Here is a 22,569-nt window from a genome sequence, read left to right on the forward strand (position 1 = left end):
ACTTTGAACCATAACGTATCTTTAACAACCTTTTTTTACTGAATTTCATAGGTTTTTATTAGTCCAACATAACCATAATGTTCTTTTAACAAAGTTTTTTCAGTGAATTTCAAAGGTTTTTATTAGTGCAACTTAACCATAACGTCCGCTTAACAAGGTTTTTTCATTGAATATAAGATATATCTAGTAGACCATGAAGTCCTGCACTGTGCAGCATTTGCTTTTCAAGTAGGAAAGTGAGTTGGAGGAAATTGTGCAAAATTCATTGAAATATCTACCTGCGTATTGCTTTTCTTATATTACGTTCAACAGTCAAATTATGAATGAATTGTTCCATTTCAATCATATTTGATGGACGCATTAAGTTTTATTATTACCTGGAATGATATCTTGCATCCAGAGTCCCCAAAATACTCTAAATGTCCCTGTGGCCACAGAGAAGAATGAGCAACCATTGGCAAGGGTTATTTTGCTTGGCTTTTTCCCCCTCTGCTCCCGGGACCAATCGGCAAATTACACCTTTACATCCGGGATCCCTGAGAAGAAACGCTGCGTTGGGGGCTTCCTCTCTTTTCCATGTTTGCTCACACTCGTCCACGGTGGCAGTCCCAGAAGTGACACATTTTCAATATATGCAATGGACCGAGATTAATGCCTGTTCTATAAACTGCTATGCTAATATTTGAGACTCTATTACTGAACACAACTTGGATTTGCTGTCTGACTCAGAGACCTGGCTATAAAAGAAATTATCCTGTCCCTCCATTTCTGTACCACTTCTTCTTGGCTTTCCATGATTAGTGCTAACAGATCATCTGCCAGAGATGGTAAAATGGCTTTCATTTTTAATTATGCATGCAATATTGATGCTGTTCCCTGCACCCCAGTGCCATTACATACAATTCATGTATATCTATACATGAAGTATAAAGGCATTAGTAGTCTATTGACCCTCACCTCACTCCAATGCAGCCCAGACACTCTTCCTTACTTTTTGGATGATTGTGTGCCCGCAATGAAAACATAATTGTCATTCAAAATAATGACCAATTCAAAACTTGATCTCAAAGGCACATCAAGTAGCCTAGGTTTCCAATTCATGACCACTGATGTGACCCATATCAAAGGCTGCTGGTTGGACTGGTGCTAAGCCCATTGAGACCTCTGTTTCGACCATGTACGGTTCTGATCCTTTTTCCTTCTTTTTCAATCCTCGCTTCACTGTGCTCCTCCTTGCAGAGCAACGGGAAAATCAATTATATCTTACCGTTATAAATGGACCTTTACAGGACCCAACATGATCAAAACTTTCCTTTGTGGATATTCTTCTCTGTAAACGAATAGTCTTGTTTTAAATTATAACGCCTCCTTACTTAAGCTAATGAATAAAGGTGCTCCTCAAGTCCACAGTGGTTAAAATATGCCCAAAGCGGAACAGCTGGTGTTGACAGGATTGCTGTCAATGAACCCCTGCGTTTTACTGTATATATTAAGCCCCTTCATGATCACCTCCTGGCCCAGGACGTGGTGTTCCAAAAATATCCTGATGATACTTGGATGGTCTTCCATTTGAAGGGTAGCCTCGAAGTGGATGACTCATGGCAGCAGAAAGTTATAGTTGCATTGAGACATGGATGTCAACGAGTTGGTTTACTTTATCTCAGTTTAAATTTGAGTTTTTACTAATCTCTACTAGACATATTTCTCTTAAACGAACGACTTATAACCCCTGTTTTCTATCTCCAGACAAATCCTCCCTCTGAAAAAATAGCCTAAGACACTGAAGAGCCCATGTTGTAGGGGCAAGTAACGTAAATGAATGATGTAAAAGCCGTGTGAGGATTTTACACCATTCATTCACATTACAGCTCATATTCAATCATTTGGACGGCGGAGAGGAGGGGCGGAACGCAACTTATGTTTCCACCGCCTCCCTTCCTTTCCACCATACAAATGCTCCAGCATTAGCACCAGCATGGATTTTCATGCCGGCGCAAACGTTGGAGACCCCTAGCGGGTCCACCACCTTTCATGCACAATCAATCAATCTGCATATTAGTGATCTGACTGCTGTTAAAAGGTGAATCCAGGCTCATTTCTACCAGAGCATGCTAGCCTTCTTCTCACCTCACTTTTATGTCTTTCAGACCCTTAGTGCACAATGCACACAAAAACCTTGGCCCATGCAAAGTGTTTAGGTTTCCTAAAGCCAACTGTTTAGGGTTTTACACAAGATCAACCCAGTAGTGCGTACCATGGATGCCAAGTTCCTCCGAAGCTCTGTTATTGCTAATGTGAGAGAGTAGCCTGGCATCACACTTAGGAGGAGATATGGCTGGAATCAAGGTACAATTAGTTCAACACTAGCACATCATGAAATACACAACACAGTATACTGTATGCCAAAGAAATACATAATACATGCATTAAATAGAGTTCCAATTAATACTTTAGCAATAAAAAAATATATGTAGAAAAATAGTAAAGGGTCTATATAAAACTGAACTCACTTCCATAATCAGCAGAAAACGACAGTTATATTAAATTCTATTCAGTTTGCGAGGTTCACTAGGAGTAACTGGTGGTGGTTTGGCAATCATTAAAGCTTAAAAAGACAGCCTATGTAGCAAAGGGTCTCCAAAGATCCCCATTATCTCCTAAAAGTAGAAACAGACATCCACAATCACTCATAATACGATCTACCTTGTAACAAATATTGGGAGTGAACTGCAGTGATTAATCACTCTAAAATGCATAGCAAATCACAGGGACACTTTACAAATAGCTGGATTTCACAAACGACTCCAGGACCCCAAGAAAAAAAATCAGTGCTAGTTTACAGGTAAGGGTACGGTATTGTCAATTGTAGGCTGTTTTAGAGGTTCCAGAAATGTGTCCAAAAGACTTAATGGGAGAAATGTAATAGGCCTTTCACAACAATAGTGAAAAGGTAAGTATATGCCGACTACAGCATTTACGTGCAGAGACAGCAGAGGTCATATGGAGTCTGGGGGCGCCAAGGGGAGGAGGTCATAACCCAGGTTCTGCTAGCATACCCTCTAGGGGGCTGGCTGCAGAGTGGGTCGCCAGCCCACTGAAGAGAAGCAGTTGCAGTCAGAGAGGCACTGGAGACACTCTGCACCCAGAGCTAGAAGACCCTGGAGGACAGAACCAGCAAAAGAATTGTGGACAGGGGAACCAGGGACCTTGATGCAAGGCAATGGCTGTGGTGGGAAGGGCTGGTTAAGGTTGGGTGCCTACATGTGTTTTGAAGTTGGGATTTGGACATACTATTCATTGATAGGGGCCTCTGGTCTGTGTGGATAGAATCCCAGTTAAAGAGGGAACTGAGACAATAGGATTGCAATGAATAAGGGTGCTCTTCAGATGTCCCACAAAGAGGAGGGCAGCACAGCAGCGAAGGAGCATAGAACAGACCATGCAATCAGGTCAGAGGCATCTCAGGTGGGGAGAGAGTATCAGCCAAGGTGGCATGAACCTCCCATGAGGGAAAGCAGATGTGGAAGCAATCCAAGATGTCCCTCCCACGAAAGAACAGAGATGAGGCAGAGCAGCAGCAAGACGCTCACACTCCAACAATGCAGACGAGGAGCTCCCACCTCAGTCCAGTGAATTTTATGAGTTGAGGAAAGCTTTTAGGAGGGGGATCAGCACAGGCAAGCATGGATATTCCAGCACACAATGCCTGAGAGCAGCTGATAAACCACTTGCGTTGAGATTATTCTTGCAAGGAGTGGACGAAAACATCCATAAAGGTGAGGGCCCACCAAAGTCAAAACCCTCAGCAGCAGTTCATCTCTCTAGCAGCCTTTGAGGTTATTTTTTCCCAAAATGAATCAGTCCAACAGCGGGGTGTGCCCCTATTTATAGTCACAAAACAAGGGAAGTGGTAACCATACCCACCAACCAACAATTGGCACCATTCAAAGATTTGCCATCACACCAATCAAGGCTACCCAGCGAAATACCATACACTCAAGCAAACCATCACCTTTGGATCCAGGTCCTGGGGGTGGACCAGTGCAGGAGGATCACCTGGGTGAGGGGTCTGCAGGCAGTGGGAGTGGGACACTGGTTGGTGAGACACGGTATCCCCTTCCCTACAACACCTTCACCCCATCCTACCAAGTAAGATATTTAGGAATTCTACCCCCCCCACCCTTTACACGGCAAACACTTTCTCACAGACAGCCCGCTATGAGTTAAAACGGACTAATACCAGAGCCATATACCTGACATGTCCCAATACAATGGTCATGCAAGGTCAGGCAATTACTGACCATCACACACACCTGACCTCCATTAAGCTTCCCCACACAGATAAAAGTCGTAGAACGAGAGCACACTCTGATTGAGGCCAAACATACAAGGAAACAGAAGTTCCAAGATGGCAGTTTAACAAGAGACGAAAGATGGCAAACCAGAAGGGCATCGCAAGGAGGGAAGTTCTATTGACCTTTTCGACAAGGAACCAATGCTTTCATGAACCCTCGAGAATGGAAAGCATAAGATCAGGAAAACACACGGAAGAATCCTGAATTGTGTGTCAGAGATACCCGGGAGCCTCCTGCATCAATAATCAAGGCAGGGAGATTCACCAGCCGCTGTAGTGCTGTCCTTGGTTCCAGGAACAAAGCTTTGTCAGTGAAACCAACACAGTCGGTGAGTTGGGGAGACAGAGAAAAGACTGTCTGTGTTGAAGCCAAGGATGAAGACAGCAGCATTGTATGGCAAGCGCTGGAACAAACCTTGTTTGAAATAGGTGTGATAAAAGACGCAAGTAAAGTTGAACTGCTAATGAGTGATTGAACTTTGAAACCAAGGTACGATACCTTTGACAGAGTGGTCTAGGACCACGTGTGTGCTCAATCAAAGGTAAGGTATCCAGCTGAAAAGTGAAAGAGTTTTAAAGAACTGAATATCGAAGTGGTTCTGCAACGGGTCAAGCGAAATCTCACACACAGTCGAAAATCTTTGCTGTTGATACAGTAAAGAAAGTTTGTGGCAAAGTAGCTAAAATTGGTCTAAGCCCGGCAGAGGGAGAACAATTGAAAGTTTTATGTTAAAGTTGATCTGAGCCGGTGAAGGGGGACCCGGGGTGAAGCGAAAAACACCTAAGAAGGTTTTGTCTTAAAGCGGGTCTGAGCCCCGCCGAGGGGTATCCTGGGTGAACACAAAATCACCCGAGAATTTTTACATATGAAATCCTAAGAAGAAAGTAACTGTGATATTTGTCATGTTGCATTAGGCCCTCTGAAAAAGAGACTTTGAATAACAGAGAGGCTTGGCATAGAAGGCCCTGATGTGGAAGTTTTGAACTGCATACTCGTACTAGAGAAGCCAGAGTCTCTGTTAAGCTTGAGTGTGCCACCTTGTCCCGTGCTGAAAATGTGCTGAAGGGAAGCCAATGGCTTGAATATCCCAACATATCATTTCTTGAACACTTTTATTTTGCGTAACATTGTTTCCCACACTATTTGTATTTAGAAGTAAGGATTGGCAATATGTTTATTAGTATAGGTCGTCTTATTTTGACAAGAGACCACTAGGACTGCGTTAACATTATTTGATGGTTGTAGCTTGCTCCCATCTTTAGATTAAGGATTAGATAGGTGTTTTTCAAACCCGATTGAAGTTCAATAAACCGCCTTGAACTGCGATCACCTGAACTGTGAACACATACCATGCGTTCCTTACAGCACCCACGCATTGCTAACCATATGGCCAACTAAGGGCAGCACACCAAAAGGTGTTGCAACAGCCAGAGGGACTTAAGCAGAAATTCCTCTGAGAGAAACATAAAGTCTAAACTCCAAGAAAGTCAACAACCTTGTAGGGGACACAGTACGCAAAAGGAAGCCAAATATCAAATGCTGACCTAATACAATCCTATGTATGTCCAAGTACCACTCCTTTAGAGGTGTTTACACTTGTATTTTCCGCCTATAGATCATGCAGTAAATACAAGACACACCATATCCGTAGTGGGAATGGCTCTTCAGTAGGGAAAAAGCCAGACCTCACAAATTAAGCATTTTAAATGGTAAAAAAATATTTTATAATTGACAGTGTCTCTCGTAAACGTGAGCATATCTGGAAAGTGGATCATGAAAGGTTATATAGTCTGAGGTAAGAACAAGTTGCAAAGTAAATGTAACTGGAGTAAAACGCACAGTTTCTGCAGGATTCCTATAAACCACTGTGTCTCTAGGCTGATAGCAGATCACGTGTTTTGGTTTTGGGTGTTATTTGAGAACTGATTCACAATCTTCTTTATCATGTTGTCTGATTACTCATGAATGGGGCAGGGCCTAGTTCAAACTCACACTTGCACACATGCGGTAGACCAGTGAATAATGCCAGTGCTCTGAGCAGCCAGATTTGCTAAACTCCCTCATCATGGGACTAATGAAGAAAAGAAGTGGGAGATTCTATAGCCAACTGGAATGTCTCTCCCATCTAGAATTTGCCCACCATCCATAACCATAAAATGCATCTTAAACGCTAATCTTGGCATGCTGATTGTCTGAAACTCATTCCAATATATATATTTTTGTAAATTGATGTTTTTCATCAAATTCTATTTTCCGACACATACTGAGGACCGAAATAATAAAGGGTGGTTTGCCGCACCATGTGAGGGGGGCAGCCAATTGGTCTGATAACACTGAACACATTCAATTGGAATAACTGTAAAATGGATGCTGTTGTTACAGCTTCACCCGCAGGGTCAGTGTGTGTTCCTATGAATGCCACCAATGCGAACAGAGACTGGCTGCTCACCAACTTCAGAAGCTTCAGAGCCAGTGCTAAGTATGCTGACCTCCAACTGCTAAACCCTACGTTCTCTGGGGTAAGTCACAAAACCATCATGCTATATGTATGTTGCTTTTCTACATCATCCTCACCTTTGAAACCATCATGAGAACTAATGCCTGATTGTTTCACTTTTTCGGTGCATGATTATCAATAAGGAGGCAATATAGTATAAAGTTTACACGTGTTATAATTCTCAAGTAGGACCTCTGGTCTTTTGTGGCTGTGCAGCATCACCAAATCCATAGAGCATACATTCAATACAAGCATCAGATGTGAGTCAGAAGAAAATCTAAAACATATGCAACGCTACGCATTTTGACAGATGACCATGAGTCACTGAGCAATGGTGCCAGGTATGCTAAATATGAGTTCAGATGTGCATGGCTTCCTGGTGATTATCAGGGTTCAGAGTGGCCTACCTTTTTCTTGGCTCATGTTATGTCCTTTTTTGGGTTATCGCACATTTAGATCCTAACCTTTTTTTGGGAAGGAATAAGGGAAGGTTTGCATTACTCTAGACATGTAAGGTTTATGTTTGTTTGCATATGGTTGTTTATCTGTAGATTCCTCGCTGCAAACCTTAATAGTTTCTTGGTGCTTAGGTGCATTCCAGTAGTGGGTGATCCTGTGTTTCTTGTTAGAACTGATGGGTTCCCAGTTTTACGCTGGAACACAGGCACTTAAGGCAATTCTTAGATTTCTTGTGAGGTTATTCCAGCTGTAGGGAGAGATTGCAGGACACTGCTTGTCCCAACAGGTCTTACATACTTTTTCTTGAATCAGCAAGTCCTTCTACAACCATTGGTTGGTCTTCTTTTGGTACTGATTGAAGGGTTGGTTTTCTATGAGGAGTTTTATTTGAAAGAGATGCTCATTAGACAATGGCGTTGACCTATCAATAAATGCAGAAGCCTGCATTCCAGGTGAAACCTAGGTTGTGGACCATTGTTTTTATAGTGATTAATTTTGCAAATCAGGTGGTGTAGGCATAGTGAGGGGGTTTCTTTAAGTAGGTGAGGCAGGGCAAGACAAAGATTTCCATTTGGGGACCGTTGAGCTTGAGGTGTAATACCTATTGATGTGTGATGGTTACCAGATTCAAAACCATCCCTGAGTCTCATGCAGGATGTCCAGATGGCTTTATTTACATAATTGCAAGGTTTCTATTAAGGCTCAGGTTTCTATAGCCTCTATTATTGAATAGCTGTATAGAGGCATTTGCGTGCCTTTGCGTGTGCGTGCGCGCGCGCACACACACAGACACACACACATAGACATACACACACACACACACACATTCTTTGTTAATATTTGTTTTTATCAATCCTGACAGCTGGATGTTCTGGACCTTCTCACCTCTCTGCAATTGGCTGATATGACGGTGCTCTCTGGTGCTCTCAGCAGTGACTCCAACATCGCCGCCATCTTTAACAACCTTGACAATAGGACTCTGGCAGACCTGGCAGGATTCTACACAGAGTTTAATATGGTACAGTATTCAACATTAGGTATTTGAATGTTTAATTTACACAACCTATGGACATCTTGCACTTTACTATCAACCTCATTACCATAGTATTTATGACTGAGGCAAGAGCAACTCCATTGCTCTCTTCAGGCCTACCGTATGATGTATGGTGTTGAACAGAGATTGCAGTCTTCAGTATGAAGACATGGCAGGCGTTATGGCATTCCCATTACTGACTTATAGAAGGTTAAGAAGGAATAGAAATTCCCCTGGGTGGGTAAAGAGTTTCCAAATTATTTCATGCTGCAGCATTAGTGAGATTGCTTGAAGCAAGGGAGGATTAGACACATGTCATCACATTATAGGCACTGGTAATGATGTAACTGAAGAGGTTATAATACCATGGGCCTGCCTTTTCAACACCTATGACAACACATCAGTTTGGACATAATTACTAAGCCCTTGCTAATGACCCAAGGGGTAGGCTACTACTGTTCACGTTTCTCTCTCGCAGGTTGCCTTCTTACACATATACCCTGAATTACTGTGGGTCTGGGTTGGGGGTGAATGCTACTCCATTGCTATACACCCCACATTTGAGAGGGTCTAGGGTGTGCTGTTGGCTGGATAGTGTTCTCCCCTCTCACCTGCTGGCAAAGGCCAGTCTTCAGGCCGAAGTAAATACAGCCTAGCTACATACAAATGCACCATAGCAGGGGAGCATTAATAGTCCCACACTCAGTGAATATGAAGTAGCATTGCTAGTAATAATTACAACCCATTTTCGTTGTATCGGTTATGTCATGTTTGTTAATCCCAGAAATTAAATTGTTTGGGAATTTGTTTAATAAATAATGTTATATGAATTGACATAATACAGCAACATATGCATCTTTCTATGTTTAAATTCGACACTGGAAGCTGTGGGTGTAATATACAGGGGCCAATGCATGCCCCTATATGAACATAAATAAAATAGAGAAATCTGAAGATGCATAGTCTGGGACACATATTAGGAGTGAGCCCTATCCCCAGGTGCAAGAAATTGAAACATTGGATACAAGAATGTCCATAGAAGCTAAGAATATGAGGGCAATGCACACCTCTCAACAATAAATAATGATTATCCTCTAAAGAGCCCCTCCCACCAGAGGATATTATGGGCCCTCCTCGCTCTGCCCACTGATTTTACTGCACGCCACAAATGAGTGTAGGGACCCCACATACACAGTGAATGCCCCTCGTAAGACAGAGCACTTTCTATATGGGAGAATAGATTTGTGACAGCCTTCGAAAGAATATTGAGCATCTCCTCTATAATCCTTGTTCTAATACAGCTAAGAGACCTGCTCTGGAGGAATCTCCTCTTCAATTGAGAGGAAAGGACAGATCACAGCTCTGATCAGATTTCAGGAATTTGTAGACCCTGTATCAGGCCTAAAGTGTGTGTATTTTGAAATGGACCCAAACATATATATAGAGCCTCAGTGCATACAATCACACAGCACAACATGGCACCACACAATCTACTATATGATGTAGTATTGCAGGACCTTTTGGTCTGAGTATGCTATTCGTCATGATTTAGGGAGCCTTCCTTCACTGCTAACCAGCTCTTTCTTCCTGCAGTGGAACCTTTCTTTGGTGAACATAACAGCCTCTGGGGCCATGCTGAATCGGACCCTCATGCGGCTGGTCCATGAGAAGAGTCAGCTGAACACGACTGACTATGCAGATTGGTTCCAGAATAAACTGCCCATCCTCCTGCCCAGCATCACTGGGTCCCAGCTCACACAGATCCTGTCCAATGTTTCTTGTGACTCTCTTCAAGTTGTGTAAGTTACATCTTAGATTTTTCCTTCAGGAGTGTGTACTCTCAAGCTGTGTGTTTCTTTGTTTGTTTATTGCAAGTAATGTTCAATTACCCACAGTGGTGCTCAAACTTCACATTTAGACTGTTCCCCACCATTGGTCAAGGATCCCAGATGCATATTAAGTTAAAAAGCAGACTTATTTTGGTGCCTATGATAAAGTGGCTGATCTCAAGGTTGTTAACAAGGCCAGTAATGGTCCCCACTTCCATTGGCATTCAGTCACAGTTACGACCCCATTACTTCATTCAGCAAGTTCTGTACTCAGTAAGGGATTATATGAAATGTCCGCTCTGACACATGAACAACTTGTATTATTGTTATTAATATTATTATGGTATTTATTGAGCGTGGACCTATCTTTGAGGAGCAACGGAGCGCTTTACAGGTGTGTACAATAATACATATGCATAACGGACCGCTTTAGAAAGGTATACAACAGTACAGATGCCTAAAGGAGTGCTTTTCAGAGGGAACAACAGAACAGATATAAAGCGCGGGGTAGGATTCAGAGAGGCACAGAAGAGGGGTACAGTTGTACAGGGTGACAGTGAGGAGAGGGTCGGGCAGCGTTAGGGAGTCAGTTGGCACAGGGGGAGACGTGATGGCATGACATGGTGAAAAATGACATGTCATGTTTTGCACATTCCCCTGCGCATGTTCCCAGCAGGTGTAGGGGGATGTCTCCAAATTCTACGCATTTAGAAGCACATCCCATTAGTGAATTCGGGATGTGCTTTTAAATGCTCTTAAACACCCCTGATTTGTGCAGATGCACAAAGCGATGGAAATAGTCATCTGAATGATCGGATCTAAGATGCACCCATTCAGATGGCCTTTGTGAACTGGTCTGCTCCTTCTAAGCGCAAGTGATGAGATGCGCACTTCATCACTTGCTCGAACAAGAACATTTGAGAATGTGGCCCTTAATGGCCCCACAATTTGTTGGAAATTATTTGATAAATGTTAGAACCAGATTTTTAGAAATGCCAATTAAGATAAAAGGCAATGTTTTTTAACAAAGCAAAAAACAAATATACAAAAGACACAGAAAAATAATGTATATAAAAGATTTACATGCAAAGAGAGAGCTATCTAGGAAAACAAGTATAGTAAACTAAAAGAAATTATGACGATTATGATAGGTATAATGAATCTTCTGTTCAACAGAGTGTTTGTTTTATGATCTTGGAATTGCGACGCACCCAGGCCATTTTATTTTCCCACATGTAGGGCCTTACTGTAGGTTTGCAGGTATCCTGGTGGAAAATCCGGCAGGATACTGGGAAACACAACTGGCGCTTCCACTGCCATATATCCCAACAATCCGGGGATATTACATGCAGCGGAATAACCAGTAAATCCCCATTCCACTCCACTGCATGGGGGGATTTGCTGGTATTCTTGCCACCAGCAGCACCAGTGCTGAATACCGGCTGTTTTTTTCCCTGGAGAACAGTTATTCATCACGAAGAGCAAGCTTCTCCTTACTTACCCGGCATTGCGAGCGCAGTTAAGGCTCTTGCCGGCATCAGCGTCCCATCACGCTTCCTGGAGGAAGCGGGGCATATCCACCACATGTAGTGGTCACGTGATCTTGGACTCCCTCAAGAGTCTGAGGCTACCACCCTTGCGGCGTTAAGCCCGGCGGTGACAAGCCCATTGGCTGTTGTGCGGCTGTTAGGCGCGCTGACAGAGTGACCATTGGATGGGAGACTGCGGAGGTGTTCCCTCTTTGATCCCGACCTCGAGACAAAGTTTGAGTGTGTCAAGTAACGTGCAAGGAGCAGAGCGCCAGACGTTATTATTGGCAAAAGTGCGCAAGAAGAAAAAAGAAGGTAAGACCTTTTCGCAAGACTCAACTTGACCAATAAAGTTTGCACAAGGAAATGATGCTCCTAAGGAGAGACCAGGAACAGGACAGAGGGGAGGTGAGAGAAGAAGGGGGCCCAGATATTCCTGCTCTACGCCCTCTTGGGCAGCAGAGGCAGAGTCACAGATGGTGGCCCAGGACCCCCAAACAAACCAAATCCTGTGCCCCTTCAATATACAAGTAAAAATTGGAGCAAGCACTGCTCAATATATAGGCAATCAGTCGGATGCATGGGAAATACCCATACTTACGGAGGCAGTCATGGACGAAATAGAGATCGTTGCAGGCAACATAAGATAGAAGCACAGCATCTGTCAAAAAAGGTACAGCAAACGACTGCTCATAAGAAAACGGAAGACCAGATACATAACCTGGCCAGTTCACCGGACCCAACATTGACGGACGCATCAACCATCGAGCACTGGGAAAATCCAAAGGAAGCGAGGACAGGCAACAACAAAAGACTAGCAACAGAACCAAACAAGGCAGATAAACCAATGCCTTCTACAAACATGGAGCCTCATAAATTGAATGTCCTGAAAAGGAAAAATTATAACTCTATGACAGAAGACGAAGGTCCGTTGAAGAAGCCAGGAAACACTCAAGGTAGCGAAGGGGCAAAACTGAGGCCTCAAACCAGCCCCCCAGTTAGATACACAGTCAAAAGGACTAAATATCCAAACAACCACAAGGAAGGAGCCGCCAATACCGTCACATGGAGACCCTTCACAGCAGGGCCAGTGCCAGTAAATCTAGTGACTCGGGTCCCAACAACCCCAAACATCACATATGGAGAAAAAACATCACTTTTAATAAAAGCTCTGCCAACATCAAGCTTCACCTTCGGCAGTGGAAGTCCGGCCAGTGCTCTCCAAACAAAAAGAACAACTGGGGTCGGAATATCAGACGCAGTACTGCTGGAGACGTCAATGGACATAGAGAACGCCATAAGGGGAAAGATTACAGGAACTGCCCAAGGCAACAAGTGGAGAGGTACGACTGGCAAAGTCGTTAACCAAGACCATACGACACAGACCACACCCTTAAACCAAGTGGAAAACGAGCACCCGACAAAACCGGGTAGAACAGAGGAAGAAAACTTCCAAATGGTCACTAGCCCCTTTCATGAAACTGTACGAGGATATTGCAGACACCCTAAGAGACCACTCCACAATACTGCCAATGGTTCACACTAAAACAATATTCGTGGAAGGGTTCATCTCAGCAATACAAAACACTTTAGACAATAGCACAGCAAACGTCACCCAATTACTACATGACATAATTGAACCCCTACTAAAAGAGAGAAGATTAGGGAGGCCAAACCCAAGAGGAAAAGAATCCCTAAGTAAAGAAAACAGCACAGCGATTGCACAAGGAGCACCTGCAGTAGCAGAAAACCCAAACGAGGCAGGAACCAACGAACAAGAAAACAAAGGAGGGAGGCCGCCGGAAGTACAGGAAAGAACTCAAGAAAACAGAGAAATACAAAGTGAGGCCTCAATGAGAACTCTCGCTGTGCATAGTGAAGAACTGGTGAAGGCAAAACAAAGTGAAGACAGAATCCTAGTAATTGAAGAAACCACTGGCAGGGGACTAGTAGGAGAAGAACCAAAGAATCAATCTAACGGCTTAGGATCAATAAAAGAGTCAGTGAGGTCATACGAGATCATGGCAAGGGAAAGAACCCCAAACAAAACTGACAGCGAACGTCAAAATAACACGAGACAGATGCATGAGGCCACAACTAGGCAAACAACAACAGGTACAGAGGAATCCAATAACACGAACAAGTGCCTGGAGAAAGAAAAAAAGAACGGGAACGTCTGTGAGATCTTTAAAATAAGAGACATAAAAGCAGGAGACAAAAAACAGGAAAGACAGAAAAAACTGAAGAAAAACGGGACTGCAGAAAGTAAATCAGGTGGGCACCAAAAGAACAGTGTCACAATCAAAAAACAAAAAAACCAGCTGCCAACCAAAACACCGGGCAGCAGTAAATGCCGGGCATTTATTAAAAATTTGACAATACCAAAAGAACAGCCGAGTATAATAGACCAGCTAAGAAACAACAAGAAAAAGGTCAGATCAGAACAGAAAACAGATGAACAGGTAATCCCAGAAACTGGTGACGACGACGGCTATGAAGAGGACCTCCTGGACCTCTCGACATATACGGTATCAGATGACGAAGAGAAACAGAGAACAAGAGCCCTCGAAGAAACAAACGCAGAGGCCGACGAGTCCATGAGTGAGGAGAATACAGACTACAGCGAGAGTGACTCCTCAACAATAATGACAACATTCACGGAAAAGGAGAAACAAAGAGAAAGAGGAAGAACAACGACCACTCATATACACAAAGAACAATTGACAAAAACTGTGGACAAAAGAGATAGGGGGCAGAAGAGTGAACATGGAGTGCAATGAATGAACTCGAGGCCGCCTGCAAACCCAAAGACTGGAAACCGTCGGGACAGAGAAAGGAGAAACAATAACAACCGACCTGAGATGGAGGACAGAAGTGAACAGTCGAAAACAAAAGAAGCGGAAAAAGAACTTCAATATCGACAAGCACATAAAAAAAGTGCTGCTGACACCCATAAGCTCCCAGGGCTCGTCCTAGAACGTATCCTCCATTATGAGGACGGACTAATTCTCAACAGAACCAATGCAATAAGACTCCTACATCATATCCCGGCACTAAGACTAATCACCATGGACGATCTAGTAATCGTGGAGTTTGTTGATGAGGACCGTACCGGCAAGGTAATCTTGCACACAAGGTCAAACCTGGTGAGACAATTGCTTCTGGAAGAAGCACCTCAGTTGAGACCAATGGGCTTTGACCTTCAAGAAAGCGGCAAAATAATAAGAACGCAAGAGAAAATAAAGAAACATCCAGTGAGACAGATTAACAAAAATGACAAAGATTCTGGCAGCTCCAGGACAGACAGAGTAACATCAGAGAAAAGTGACAACCAGAGCAAAGGCAGTTCAAACAGCAGAATTAAAAAACAAGGAGAAGAAAATGAAGCGGCGAGGTGGAAATGGTTGAAAAACATGATTGATGATAAAATGAACACTCAATAACATAAAACAGTAAAAAGCGTGGGTTCGTGGACCCTTGGGAGCTGGAACACAAGAGGCTCCAACCACCTTTTTAGTAATGGAGTGCTTCAAAAAGAGAACTTTAAAGTACTGTGCCTACAGGAAACATGGCGTCTGCAACCACCAACACTAGAAGGATACGTGGTATTACTGAACCCAGCAGTAAAAGGCTTAAGAGGAAGACCTACGTCAGGTCTATTAGTAGCTATTAAAAATGACCTGAATTGGCAAGTGCTGGAGGCGGTAAACCCAAACCCATTTATCCAGATGGTAGTGATACAGACAGACAAAGAAGTCACGAGAACATTACTATTGATTAATATATACTGGAATCCTGCCAACACTTTACACGAAAATGTACCGGACAAAATTGCAGAACTAATAGACGAACAGAGAGAGAAGTGGACAGATCCAACCTACATACTAGTTGGTGACCTAAATTGCACCTGCCTGAACAAGGATAACCAACCACAGCACGATACAATAAAAGCAACAGCGAAGGAAAAAAGAGGAACAATGTGGAATTGCATGTTGCAATCAAGACACTGCGTCATACTAAACGGAAAGGTGAAAGGGGATCTCCCAGCAAAGCCAACTTGGAAGGGGGTACAATCAGCAGAGATACTGGACTACATTTGTATTTCAAGTAATCTGTCAGAGAACATCCAGACTTTGGAAGTAATAACAACAACAGAAAGCGACCATAACTTGATGAAATTGACATGTAAAAATATCAGTAACAATAAGACAAGCACTTATAACCAGGATTTAGTGACAGACCAACGAGGTACGAAACTAAGGATCAGACCAGAAAAAATCAAAGAACTAAATCGTAATTAAAACAGATGATTTTGACGCTTGAAAACGAACAAGATCCACAAAGGATTGACTATACACCACTCTTCAGAGCCTTTGTCACAGAAAGGAAACCTGGAAGTAACCATCCAACCACGAACCATCAACACCAGTACGATAGTCGAATACGAGAAAGGAAAAAAGAACTAAGGAGAAACATCAGACGACTAAAAAAGACCAAATTCAATAACCCTAGTAAAGAGATACATAGGTTAAAACAGAGGTTCCGAAACTGGCTCCATTTAGATAAGAAGACCATGCTAAATCAGGACGCAGAAAGAATGTTAGAAAAAATAAGAACCAAAAACACTGCAGAAATTTGGACAATCATTAACGATGTAGAGAAGCCTCAAGAGATAAGCCAAATGAATCCAATAAGTGCTACAACATGGTGCGAATACCACACACAGCAGCAAGGGGAAAACTACATCGTACCTAAGAGGAAATCATTGGCAAACAAAAAAAAGCAACATATGCGAGTGGGCAAAGTTTCTCATCATCTGTTTAAATACATACTCCAAACAGAAAAAATTCCAGATTCCTGGAGGAAAGCGGTAGTGGTGCCGATTTTTAAAAAGGGTCTTAGAACATCAGCAGACAACTACAGACCGATCGCACTACTGGACGTCATAGGAAAGGTCTTTGCATCTACATTGCTGAAAGCTTTGAATATCTGGGCACAGCAAAACGGACGATATGATCCTTGGCAGTCAGGTTTTGTGAGAGGGAGAGGTACTGCTCTTAACATCTTTTTGATTAACCTGATGAAAGCAAGAACAAAGGAATAAAAACCAAGAAATCTACATAGCTTTTGTAGATTTGTCAAAAGCCTTTGACACAATAAAAAGAGCTAAGCTGTGGAAGAAATTGGAGAGCTGGGAATGTCCGCAGACACTGGTGGAGAACATCAAAGATCTGTACACAAACACAAGCATCAGAGTCAGGCTGGACAAAGCAGGAACGCTAACAGACCAAATTTCGATAAGAACGGGCCTAAAACAAGGGTGCCCGTTGGCGCCAGAACTTTACAACTTGTTTACATCAGACATCGACGAAGCCTTCGAGTTTATTCGCTCCTTTCCACCTAAAATTGCAGGGACTCCGGTAGGAAGACTGCTATATGTAGACGATATTGTCCTGATGGACCAGACTCAAATTGGTTTGCAAAGACAGCTCACAGCATTGCAATCGTTTGTAGACGCAAACGATCTTGTAATAAATCCAGAAAAATCTAGGATCTTAAAGCTCCGTCCAGGAGGAAGAAAAGGTAGACCTAAAAAAACGGCAGCTCAATGAAAAACAAAAAAAAATTGGAAGTGGATGCATTCACATACCTGGGAGCATGCATTGATAATACGAAACACAACGTACCAAGAATAGAAGGGCTAAAAAGGAAAGTAAACAACTTAGCTGCTCAAGGGAAAATACTGCTTAAAAGATACTGCAGATTCACCTTAACACCACTGGTTACCTTTTATAGGATGAAAGTTGTGCCCATACTGACATATGGTGTCGAATCACCAATGCCCTTATTGCCCCAAACATGGTCAACATTGGAGGGCCAGTTTTGGTGAAAAGTACTACAACTGCCCAATTCGGTGCCAATACATCAAATAAGGAGAGAGCTAGCTTTAACCTCACTCAAAACCATAGTGGTATGGAAAACGCTAAGCTTCTTCCGAAAATGTCTTGAGGACACCACAATAGGAGGATTCAGTGCGTTGAATAAAGCCCTAAAAGGAGAATCTGACACAATTCTAACAGAGTGGCAAAAGACGTGTCGAGCGACCCTAGCGAATCTTAACGAGTCAGAGGATGACCTATGGATCAACCCAGACAAAACAAAGAAAAAACTATACATGGCCGACTGGATAGAAACCCAGGAAAACAACTGTAAATACAAAGGCTATGAAGACTTCTGGGCACAACCAAGCAAGCTGAACATGATTCCGAGTTACCTGACTTTATTCCTGAATTGGTACTTCCAAGACCTTCTCCTGAGATTCAGACTAAACATCTTACCAATGGGAGAAATACTGCAAAGGAGAAAAAAGTTGAACAGTCTCGAAAGTTGTAGAATATGTACAATAAAATGAGAGAAAGAATCTCTGAAACACCTTACCCTACATTGCGTAGGACTTGGAGAAGAGCGTACGCAGTGCTTGGGCGAAATATTGAGAAGCTCTAGGACAATGAGCGCTGAAGAGTGGTGGAGGACTCTAGTTGAAGGAGAAACAATGAAGATGAACATAGCGCTCATAAGACTGGTGATCCTAATACTCAAGAAACTGGAGGGACTTAAAAGCGTGACAACGCTTGGAAAACATTAATAGGCCCAGAAACATTAGATCAAGTCTGGAGAGTTAGACAACGTTCATCAAACTGTAGACAACCAATGAAAAACTGGACACGGTGAGGTTAAAGGTTTCATATATGGAAACCAAATAATCTGTGCAAAAAAAAAAATACCGGCTGTTTAATGCCGGTGGGGGCCTGAGTTACCTCCAGCTCTTGGCTGGAGGCAAGTTTGGTTGCCCCCACCAGCATACTTGTACTCTGCCAGTCAGGTAAAGTGCCGGTATATGTTAATACCGGCACTTTAATACCAGACCGGCAGGGTTATAGTCTCTGGCTGTTTATTAACAGACAATGGGCCTCATTACAAGTTTGACGGTCCAGTAGTAACAGCGCCGGTAAACTACCGGCCCCGTTACTACCGGACCGGCAAACTACGAGTTGTGCTCGCGGGTGCCTGTGTGCCCGCTAGGTCTGACCTGGTGGGCAGACGGCCCCCGCGAGCACAGCTTGTGGGATACACCGACACCATTCACGAATGGTGCCGGTGCATCCAGGTTCCACATTCTCATTGAGCGCCATGGGGCTAAATGAAAATGGGGAAGAATATTTTCTGGCACCAGGGAATCCGCGATTTTTGGGTCCGGCAAGGCCGTAATGACCCGGTAATTGTCCATTCCTGGGCGCCGCTAAAATTTGCAAGTTTGGTAGCAGCCTGCCGGTTTTACCTACAAGGCTATCGCCAAACTTGTAATGAGGCCCAATGACATCCAGTGCTTGAAATATCGAGGTATGGTTGTTGTAAGATAGCCTAGGCAGAGGTGGGTAAATAATGAGACTCTTCCCAGTAGAGTGCTCTATTGCTTCACAGCACAGTCCATACACACAACAGGGCACTATTATGCACAGTTTACAATTACATGCACTACAGAATTATTGTTACAGGTAAGGGACATCTCTTGATTATCTTCAAACGGTTATTCCACTGAGAAGCCACGCACACATTGAGGAGGCCATCCATTGTTTGACTGTGACTAAGAACAATACATTTTCCTCCACTCCTCTGTTCCTCTTGAATGTGCCCCTTCTACTGCTGCTCATGACCCTTTGAGTTGGCCCGGAGGGGAGCATTCTGGACCGTGTGCCACTACTCTACTGTTCTGCTGGAAAATCAGGGATCACAAAGTGCACTAGTGCAAGCCCAGGCTGCCATTTCTTGCAGCGTGGGTCTACAATGTGGATTGTTTATGATTCAATGTTGCCTTCTTCTCTTTGCCAGGGTCTCCGGTGTCGATAAAGCCTACCCGGCAATGAGCATGGCAAGAAGTCAGGAGATCTATAGTGCATTATGGAGCAACTTAAATCAGACTAAAAATGGTAAGAGCACCAAAACAGGTGGGTCATTGTTCACTGTAGTTAAAGTGCAGTCAAAGCTGATAAAACTCATCATTGATCATGTTTAAATATAAGATATATCAAAGAGACCATGAAGTCCTGCACTGTGTAGCACTTGGAAGGAAAGTGAGTTAGTGTTTATTGAGGAGAATTATGTGAAATATCTACCTACATATTGATTTTCTTACATTACGTTCAACCGTCAAATTGTGACTGAATTGTTCCATTTCAATCTTATTCGATCGGCGCATTAAGTATTATTATTAACTGGAATGATATTTTGCATCCAGAGACCCCAAAATACTCTAAATGTCCTTATGGCCACTGAGAAGAATGATCAAACATTGGCAGGTGTTATTTTACTTGGATTTTTCCCGACTATACAAAAAGTACAGCGTAGTGCAAAAGTGCAGGGCAAAAGGTGGCGCACACATGTGTACACTAACGTATGTCTTGGCCAGCACCTTTGGACCCCTCCATGCAAATGATGAAGATTTGGTGACGGTCAGCCATTTACGATGCAGTGCAAACGTAATTGCTCCCCGCCATCAAATTATGATTTATTTTATAACATGAGCTCTTAAGCATCATTCTGGACTCATCTACTCATCAGACTCTCAGGTCAATTTGATCAGAAGCTCAACCAATTACTCCCATATTCTAATCAGACAACTGAGACTATTTTTGTCTGAATCACATTGTGCCACTAAAGCACACTCCATCTTTGGTGTGAATTATGACTTTTGCAATCTGCTCTTTCGCGGTGCCTCACAGCAGAGTTTCCAGTGCATCCAGGTATTTTCATATGCAGTTGCCAGAATGCTAACAGAGATCTCTAGGTGAGATCACATGTTACTATTTCTTTGAAAACTTCACTGGCTCATTGAGCGAGCACAGCTCACATTTAGAACGCTTACCCTGGCTCATTGTGCTCAATATGTTTAACGCCCACTCCTATAAGCACACAAATGCCTTAAGTGTCACTTCCCATCTAAGAATATCCACTCTAAGACCCAATGCACTGTGTGGGCCCCACTGCATTGGGCACGTCTTTTTACTGTACTGATGGCCGGATGCTGGAGCTCCATGCAAGACAAGAGTCTGCATATTAGTGATCTGACTGATGTTAGAAGGAGCATCCAGGCTCATCTTTACCAGAGCACGCTAGCATTCTTCTCACCTCGCTTTTATCGCCCTCAGTGCACTGAAAGAAATTCAATCAAGTTGCAGATGGCCAGACAGAGGATCATGTTCCGAAAGAACTCTGATGCATAGCAGGATCTCTCACCACCACCGAATTTAGTAGGATCACTGATTCTAAATACATCTAATCGTGACAGTCGCGGTCATTGCCAATTACTCACTGAATGGCGTATGATCTAACAATGCACACCAACCCCCTGGCCCATGCAAAGTGTTTAGGTTTCCTGAAGCCCTCCGATGAGGGTTTCACAAGGCCAACCCAGTAGTGGGTGCCATGAATGCCAAGTTCCTCCGAAGCTCTGTTAATGCTAACATGACAGAGCAACCTGGCGTCACTCTTAGGAGGAGATATGGCTGGTATCAAGGTACAATTAGTCCCAGACAAGCACACAACGAAATACAGAACACAATATACAGTATGCCAAACAAATACATAATAAATGCATTAAATAGCGTTCCAATAAATTTGTTAGCAATAAAAACAATACATGTATAAAATAGTAAAGGGTCTATGCAAAATTCAACTCACTCCCATTATCAGTGGAAAAAGACAGTTATATTAAATTCTATCCAATTTGCATGGTTCACTAGGAGTGTCTGGTAGTGGTTTGGAAATCAACAGAGCTTAAAAAGACAGTCGATGCAGCAGAGGGTCTACAATGAACCCTTTTATCTTCTCAAGGTAGAAACGGACATCCACAATCACTTCTAATACGATCTACCTTGTAACAAATATTGGGAGTGTACTGCAGTGATTAATCACTCTAAAATGCATAGCAAATCACAGGGACACTTTAGAAATATCAGGATTTCACAAATGACTCCAGGACCCCCAGGGAAAAAATGTCAATGCTAGTTCACAGGTAAGGTAAAGGTTAATTTTAAGCAGTTTTAGAGGTTCTAGAAGTTTGTCCAGGGGGTTTAACGGGTCGAACGTAAAAGCTCTTTCACAACTATAGTGAAAAGGTAAGTATATGTAGACTACAGCATTTACGAGCAGAGACGGCAGAGGCCATGTGGAGTTTGGGGGGGCCAAGGGGAGGAGTTCAGAACCCAGGTTCTGCCAGCACACCCTCTAGGGGGCTGGCTGCAGAGTGGGAGTCCAGCCCACTGAAGAGAAACAGTTGCAGCCAGAGAGGCACCAGAGATACTCTGAGCCTATAGCCAGAAGACCCTGGAGGACAGAACCAGAAACAGAATCATGGACAGAGGACCCAGGGGCCTTGATGCAAGGCAATGGCTGTATTGGGAATGGCTTGTGAAGGCTGGGTGCCTACATGAGTTTTGGAATTGGGGTTTGGTCATACTATTCATCGATAGGGGCCTCTGGTCTGTGTGGGTAGAATCCCAGGTAAAGAGGGAGCCAAGAATATAGGATTGCAATGACGAAAGGTGCTCTGCAGATGTCCCACGAAGAGGAGGGCACCACAGCAGTGAAGGAGCATAGAACAGACCATGCAATCAGATCAGAGGCGGCAGACGTCCCACTAAAGGACAATGCAGCCGAGGAGCTCCCACCTCAGTCCAGTGAATGTTATGAGTTGATGAAAGATTTTGGGAGCAGATCAGCACAGCAGGCACGGATTTTCCAGAACCCAGCATTGAGATTATTCCTGCAAGAAGAGGATGTAAAATCATAAAATCCATAAAAAAGGCAG

At 43.3% G+C, this 22,569-nt stretch overlaps 1 protein-coding gene across 4 annotated transcripts in view; it reads left to right on the top strand.

Annotated features, from left to right (window-relative positions):
* Positions 1–22,569, top strand: part of LOC138569359 (uncharacterized) — a 1,262,132-nt gene that overhangs the window by 191,695 nt on the left and 1,047,868 nt on the right. For all 4 annotated transcript variants that reach the window (XM_069647272.1, XM_069647275.1, XM_069647274.1 and 1 more), the window contains 4 exons: positions 6,738–6,874; positions 8,174–8,329; positions 9,938–10,143; positions 19,593–19,690. In XM_069647272.1, the coding sequence (XP_069503373.1) occupies positions 6,738–6,874; positions 8,174–8,329; positions 9,938–10,143; positions 19,593–19,690 (597 nt within the window). The remainder of the gene's footprint in view (positions 1–6,737; positions 6,875–8,173; positions 8,330–9,937; positions 10,144–19,592; positions 19,691–22,569) is intronic.

Source organism: Ambystoma mexicanum, chromosome 2q, assembly GCF_040938575.1.
Source record: "Ambystoma mexicanum isolate Mex_15411 chromosome 2q, UKY_AmexF1_1, whole genome shotgun sequence".
Lineage (NCBI taxonomy): Eukaryota > Metazoa > Chordata > Amphibia > Caudata > Ambystomatidae > Ambystoma > Ambystoma mexicanum.